This window comes from Pteropus alecto, unplaced genomic scaffold, assembly GCF_000325575.1.
Source record: "Pteropus alecto unplaced genomic scaffold, ASM32557v1 scaffold11, whole genome shotgun sequence".
Classification (NCBI taxonomy): domain Eukaryota; kingdom Metazoa; phylum Chordata; class Mammalia; order Chiroptera; family Pteropodidae; genus Pteropus; species Pteropus alecto.
In genome coordinates, this window is record NW_006431956.1 from 10,286,115 (window position 1) to 10,294,419 (window position 8,305).

The 8,305-nt window shown below is 35.2% G+C and overlaps 1 protein-coding gene across 1 annotated transcript in view; it reads left to right on the top strand.

Annotated features, from left to right (window-relative positions):
- MALRD1 (MAM and LDL receptor class A domain containing 1) overlaps positions 1–8,305 on the top strand; it is a 533,295-nt gene that overhangs the window by 178,375 nt on the left and 346,615 nt on the right. Inside the window, 1 exon segment of the mRNA XM_025043397.1 lies at positions 5,239–5,323. Within this exon segment, the coding sequence (XP_024899165.1) occupies positions 5,239–5,323 (85 nt within the window).

Below are 8,305 nucleotides of genomic sequence, written 5' to 3' on the forward strand. Positions count from 1 at the left end.
CTTCCCTCCTCCTCTCCCCTAGACTTCCCTAATGTTCATGTTCCTCTTCTGTATTTCAACCCAGCACACACCCTATGGAAATCAGAGAACCAGTGCCAGATATTTCTCTGGCAGATGTGTTTTGCTATCTCTCTAAATAAAAAATCTGACGTCTTCTGTCAGTATGTATCTATGAAATGGAGCAGGCTAACTTAGTTTGTGGTATATAATAAAGAGTCACAGGGACTCCATAAAACAGTATCTTTTTGAGAAATATCCCACTTTTAAAATGTTAGCTACCTGCTTGCTTTGAGAACACTGTTTGGGTTAGACTAAACGCCTGGCAGCCACGTTGTTACCACTTAGTTTTTTTTCTGGCTTAGGTAGTGAGATACTCAAGGACAGAGACAATTTTTTTCTCCTTGGTAACCATGGAAACACTTGGCACAATGACAACGTAGGCACTCGTTGAGAAATCAGAAATTTTTAACAAGCCATACACTAGCTGAGAAGAAATACAGTATAATGAAAAATAAATAAATAAAAATTTTGCCATGATTTTTTCTCCAATTAAGAACTCAGGTGAGGTAGATATCAGATCATTTTTTCTCTTAAGTAATCAATCCTTTTATACTTGATCTATTTATCTATCCCAGGATTTTATTTCGTGTCTACTTGTACCACAGTTTTATTTTTATTATCCATTTTTCTGCTCAATGTATGTACAATTTAGATACAGTCCTTATAGCTCATGTTTACTGATAAAAGGTATTCATCTATATAGTATAATAATTGAAGACTCTAATTATTCTATACTTTGTTGTGTGTATGATATGGCCAGAGACAGAATTAGAAACAAAATTTGTCAGAAAAAAATCAGAGTTTTATTTCATGAAGATTGGTCTCAGGATTGTATTAAAAAATTCCAAAGATGCTTAAAAACCTTTTCATGATAAATCTAGAAAACATTTTCCTAAGTATTAGCCTAGAAAGATAGAGATTCTAAGCTGACTTTCTAGGAGCTCAAGTTACAGGTTATATAGTAAAATATTGGATAGTTGTGTTAATGTCTTTATAGGAGCTTGTCTCCTTCAGCTTTTAGTCAGTTGTAAGAACAGGCTACAGAGAGTTTTTAAAATGTCTTTCATTTTCATTGTTTCTGCATTTTTAATTACGGGACTACCAAATAAAAGTGAGTGGACACCATTGGAAAGTATAAGGGAAAATATGTATGCTCTTTTTTTGTGATTATTTTCTTAGGACTAGTTTCTTAGGATACTTTGCAAAGCTTTTTCGTAGACTAAATTAAATATAGGACAAAAGTAGAATTAAACTTCAACATACATATTTTCTCAAGATGTGATTTGTTATCAAGTAGGCTTTTAAAAAATGGCCGACTTAATATTTAAAAGAAAATTATTAATAGATAGCAAGAGAAGATTTTTCATAGCTGAATTGAAAAATAGATTGAGATACTTGAGATTACTGTATGCTAATTATCAAATACCATGCATTAAATTAGCAATTTAGGAAAAAAGTGAAAGCGATAATTGAGTATTGATGACTTATAGCAGTAAGTATAGAATAAATGTTTTTATTTGTTTATAGAGGTACAGTTTATATAATTAAAATTCATCCTGTTTAGGTGAGAATCTCTATGAATGTCAACAAATGTGTACAGTTACATAACCACTGACACAACCAAGACAGAAAATATTTTCATCATCCTCTCACATTCTCCATTCCTCTTATGTAGTCAATCCCTGGAGCCCCTCTCCTGGCAGCACTTTTACCATCTCTCTAATTCTGCCTTTTCTAGAATGTCATATAGACAGGTTGGTAAAGTATATAGCCTTTTTTAGTCCAGCTTCTTTCATTTAGTATAATGCTTTTTGAGATTTACAGAAGTTGTTGCATATATCATTAGTTTGTTCCTTTTTCATTGCCGAGTGCTATTCCATTGTATAGATCTACCACAGTTTGCTTACTGTTTACCAGTTGAGGGATATTTGGATTGTTTCCAACTTTTGGAAATCAAAAATAAAGCTTCTGTAAACAGGTTTTTGTGAACAGGTTTTTGTTTAGGCATGTCTTTTATTTCTCAAGTAAAAATAATACCTACATATGTGATTGCCACATCATATAAAAGTATGTGTGTAATTTTATAAGAGATTGCCAACTGATTTTCCAAGGTGGCTGTACCATTTTGGATTCTCATCAGCAATGCATTGGAGTTCTAGTTGCTCCACAAAAGATATGTGCTTTTATAAATTTTATATAATCCTTTGTTTTTCATCTTTCTGAAGAAGTGCTTTTTAAAAAATTGATATGTTATGCTAGGATTTTGTATTATTTTCTAAATGCATGATGGCTGACATGGATGGCAGTTTGAATTGTCCATTTTTTATGAGCTAAGAGAGCCTATGAAACATATTTACATATACGCACATACATATAGATTAGAAAATTAAATATAGTTAGGTAAAAATTATGATTAGATTTTATCTTATGTATATATGATGACAATAGTTTCCATATCATTTGAAAACTTTTGACAAGACTTCAGAGTTTCTTAAATGTAGAGAATGTGCAGGTGAGTCTCCAGAGCCTTATTAATATTTGTCTTTAGTTTAGTAGAACTAAAAGGTTCCATGTAGTTGACAAGGCCATTCCATATTTATTTGGAGCATGCAGCAGCCCATGAAAAGTACAACTTAGAAGAGCTGGATTGCTTTATACAATTTCCAAGCCAACGATAGTTCCAGTGTTAATAGAATTGGCTTTTACAAATAATGCAGGTCATTTAGGCCAAACTGGAATTTTCAGTTGCTCTTAAAGTCTTTTAGTAAAGTATTAAAGGTATTTAGGAGTAAAATTTGCCACCTTTAATTTCCAGAATGGCAGTACGGCTTTCCATACAATAATGTTTTTATTTGAATATCCTTCCATTTATTCTGGGAAAAACATCAGAATTGAAAGTAAATTTTCCAGAATAGAGTCACCTGAGTGTACTCTTTTTATTGTCTTAGGACTAGTTTCTTAGGATACTTTGCAAAACTTTTTTATAGACTAAATTAAATATAGGACAAAAGTAGAATTAAACCTCAACATTCATATTTTCTCAAAATGTGATTTGTTATCAAGTAAGCTTTTTAAAAACAACTGACTTAATATTTAAAAGAGGCTGAGACTGCAATTATATATACAAATGGACATTTTTAGTACCTCAACTTGAAACTATTGTTCATTATTTCTCAATAGTGCTAACATTAGAGGATTAGGAAGTTGAAGATATTTTGGTAAAAATTATGATTAAATTATGTCTTAGAAAAAGACCCAATGGTCCTCTGCCTGGGACTATTTCAGTGTCTTTCATGGGCATTGAATGCAATATCAAAAAGCTTATGTAATATGAAGTAAACTTCAATACAAACAAGCCTGTGCAGAAAGCATTCACTCAGATAGGCTGTTTACCTGGTGTGGTCCACAAATTAAGAAATATTTAATTGTCATAAATCAATCAATTCCTTAACAAAAGGAATACTTTGCAACAGTTGAGCCCATACACTCTAGTGGAGCTAGATCTTTGTATATATCCTGAAATTATCTTACAGATATTTATAGGTACAACAACTGGGCTTTCCACAAACTTTGGAATTATGATATCAATTTTCTATCTCTTCTCATTAATAAACTAAGATAATCATGAGCGGTATATCCAACTCAATAGTGCTTATTTTTATATATCTTAGTTTTTCCTTTTTTCTGCATGTTTTGAGCCTTCTATGAGCATATTCTATGTTGCAGTGGGATAGACACATAATGATCCAAGCAATTTATTATTAAATATTTTTTTCATGACTTTTTGCTATTGTTCGGCCAACCGCAGTCTTTTTTTCCTATAAAAACGATATTTTCTTACAGTATGTTTACTAAGTTCTTTTTGTTTATTAGAACACTTATTTGATTTTGTATGGAGTATTCTTCCTGCATTTTTGTTTTCTGTCTATAATATTTCTATCAGTCATGCTGGTGATGAAAGAAAGGCATATTTTATATTTGGAGCAATCCATTATAAAGCAGCAAGACACTTCCTGGATCACACCATTAAATGCTCCTCAGGCAATATTAGGCCAACTATATTTGCTCTGGTTAGATGCATAAACCTTTCCCAAGTTGATTAATTTCCTTAATGACACATCAGGGAGAAAATTCTGGTAGTTCTCAAGAAAGACTGGAAAGTCGGGGGAAGATGACACGAGGTTTGAGGTCAGTGATTTGACCTTTAAAACTTTCTCTCTTTTAACTAGGACATCAATAAATAATGTATGAGACAACTTTTAATGGAGGATAGAATTTAAAAAATGAAATAAAATTTCAACTGCCACACACATCATTTGTGAGGCAAAATGAAACAGAATTTCATGTACTCCTATAATAGTGGAAAAAGAGCATGTTTTTTAAATTTGAATTTGCTCGAAGTTTATTATTAAATTATAGCAGGATTCCCAGTAAGTATGCAACAAATTTGCATAAGTATTAAAATAATTCATCATGATTAATTCTATTATAGTAAATCTCATCCCTAATAACAATCTGCCATATACTCTAGTGGTTTGTCAGTATTTCATATTTTCCTGGCGTTTTGGTGGAATCGCAGCTCCCGTGACAGCAGAGATGTCATATGAGTTCACTGTGATTAATGTGGTCTCGAAGGAGATCTAATCACGATTAGCCAGTTTTATAATGTGTTACAGAATAAGTTTGGTGTGAGAAAACTTTTAAAGCTCTTTGATATGTACATTCTAGCAAGTACCTCTGGCAGCAAATTGGATTTCTTGAAGGATGAAGAGATTTAACCTTGGAAACAGATGAACTACTGGGCCAAAGGTGGGAAAAGGAGACAATAATTTGTCTTTAAATACTTTAAGGATCAGAAAAAAAAAAAAACAAGGCAAGTCTAGAGTTAATGGTTGAAAGCTAAAAGTAGATAAAAATCTGATAGAATGAAATTTCAGAAAATCAAAACTCACCAGGAAGAGAATTGGGTTTCATAGACCTAATGTAGTATGGGGCTTCCGGTGGCCAGAATTTTTAGACAGAGACCAAATGCCTACATTATGAAGATAATTGTAGGGTGTTTTTTAGTGGTTCAGAAGAGAGTTCTCTTTATGTACATTCTGAATTCCTTTTCAGCTGTGAGATTCCATAAAACAGTTTTCTTTATAATGACAAAAATTTGTTTTCTATTTTTTTTAGATTTTGGTGGAGACATCAATGGGAGATGGCTTCACAGGAGACGTAGTTGATGATTTATCATTTACGGACTGTATTCTCTATCCTGGTAAGAAAAAAATATTGTAATATATAAGTATTTTCAAAACTGTTTACTTTTAAAAACTACCAAGGAAATCAATATTTCATTTCAACAAATATTCCAAAATACTCTTATATCCATTCTCTCAAATATATTGCGCCTGGAAGAGATTATTGTGAATCTTTGCTCGTAACTACCCTTAATATCTTTGCAAAGATAGTAAAGCAGTTTGGTTTCGTAGTGTTCATGTCTCCTCACAAGCCAAATATTAGGAAATCATGTCTGAAGTTAAACTGTAATTCTGTTATTTTTGAGGGGTTATAATAACCAAATTGTTTGCCTGGTAATAACATCGTTTGGGAGACATTATTAACCTCTCAGTTACCTTCCGTGGTGTTCAATTCTCAGGCTACACTTTATACATGCCTAAGGTCATCAGGCATTTCTACTCCACGTTATGGACTTTCCAGTAAAGAAGTCGTACATCTTTCCCAGATACATATTTCTATCCTCAACCTTTCCCCTGAGCTGCAGACTAATATACTAACCACTTACTCAACAGCTCAACTTAGATGTCTAACAGGAATCTCAAAGATAATTGGGAAAGTAGCCAAAACAGCTACTCCCCAGTGGCCACTCATTCCAGGCTGTGTGTAGTGATCTAGAAGAACTGGATAACAATCTCTTAGAGGATGATTCTGGCACTGAGACTGGAGACTCTTAAATTGCATGATAAGGGGGAGCAAAGTCTTCTTCCTGGAGTAATCGCAGACGGGGCATTTAAAAATCAGTGGCCATTATCCGCATAGAACACATTCTCCTGTGTGAAAGTTTAACCTCAGCCCTGCTCCATCACCGTAGCTTTACCGACCAGAAGAGCACCAGCCGCCTCCCCAGATGTAATCAGAGGGCCCGATTCCCCTTTTTCCCTTGTGGCACTGTGACCCAGCTCTGGTCCTCCCCCTCATCATTCTGGCAGGACTGCTTCCCCTAACCTCACTGTGTAGTGGTTTCCATGGAGCTCTACAGAAAGCCAAACCCCTCTCTGGAAGACCAGCAAGAAGGGAACCAGAATCGAACAGTTTACTCTAACTCTCAATATCTAAAAGTAAATTCTGTCATTCCCCTGTGCCTCCCTATTTCAGTAAATTGCTATTTATTTCTAATTGCTTATTCTTCATTAACAAATCTGGTCAGCCACTGACTTCAGATACATGCAGAATCCACTACTTCTTGTTCTTGGTGCAAGCAGCCATTGTCTCTGAATAGATGATTATAATTGCTTTTTAAGTGGACTCTCTGCTTTTACCCTTGAACCATGTAATCTTTTCTCAAAACAGCAGCCAGAACGATCCTTTTCAAACTTAGATAAGATCATGTCACCCTATCATTAGAGACTTCCTGTGACATCCTATCTCATCTAGAGCCAGTGCCAAACTTCTTCCAGTAGCTATCGAGGAATAAATGACTGGCTCCCTCAGACCTCTGTAGGACTTCGCCTTCCACCAGTGTGCCTCTGAGCTCCAAACAGGGCCTCTGAACTCATTCTTGGCCACCCCAGCCCATCTGTGCCTCAGGGCTTTTGCACCTGCTTTTCTCTCTTCCTGGAATGTACTTTCTCCAGATAGTCACTTGAGTCCCTCCTTTACTTTGTTCTGATCTCTTCTCAAAAGTTTCTCCCTTAATGAAGCTTTCTCTGAATACTACATACTCACAGACACATAGACACACTGACATACAGACACACAGTCTCTTCCTTATATTTTTAAATCTTTTTTCTCTGTGTTATTTTTCTTTACAACACTTATCTCCCTTATAGTTAAATTTCTGTTTTCCCCCCACAATAACATTAGCTGAGAGCATAAATTTTACCTGCTCATTGCTTTATTTCTAGCGGCTTAAATTGTATCTGGCACATGGTAGTTCTCAATAAATATTTGTTGGATAGATGGAGAAATGTCTATATCTTTTTAAGTGCCTTATATACTTTCATTACATATTTTAGTTATTATTACTAAAATATATAATACTTCTAAATGCAAGATACTATGTTTTGTGCCAGTCCGTTGTTCTCAAAAGCCAAATCCCAGTGGCTTACAACCACACTTCTTTCTTGTCCTTAGGTGTTGGTTAGTACAGGAGAGTAACAGCAAAAATACGTTTTTTTGTTTTTTTTTTTTTCATAGCTCTGTATCATTTTCTGTAGCTCCAAGTTATGTATCTCTATTCCATACGTCCTGAGTATCTGGGACCAAGGATGAATGACCACGTCCCTATCTGACACATTCTGTTGTTGTCAGAGGAAGAGAAAAAGAAAGCACACTTAGAACTTCTACCGGGACATGGTACGCATCATGTCTGCTCATGCCCACTGGTCAGAGCAAGTCAGGCACTCAAGCCTAACGACGGGGCAAGGAAGTGTTCTCCACTGACAGAGAGCTCAGCAAGGGTAGGAGAGGGAGCTTATAATTAGGCACATTAATAGCATCTACCACTCATGTGCGTCATCTCATAGAATCCTCTAACCTTTTAAGAGTCTAGAATAGTGCCTGGCCCATCACTGGTGAATAGATGTTGAGTGTTGAATAGGATCGATACTTTCGTTATCTCAATTTCATGGAGCAACCTGAGTAGAAGGTAACCTGCCAGAGGCTTCCTTCGCTGTAAAGTGACAGAATATGATACCTGCTTGTTTGGACTATGATATTCACCACTGTTATTACACTGCTCGTCGAATCCACTAACCTCGAAACGAAGAGCATACAATTTCTATTTTACAGATGTGAGAAATTAAACTTAAGGAGTATAAGTGACCTGGAGGAGAATACACACAGTTGAGGGCAGGAATGAGATTTTTCACCTAAGTTTGTCTGATTTCAACGGCTAGAGATTCTTCCAAATCGCTTCCTCTTCTGCATGTAGGGAGAATTACCATGACCTGAGCAGCAGAGAACAGAGAATACAGAAAGGAACACAAGTCACCATTGACAGTTTCTGTTCCAGTGATCC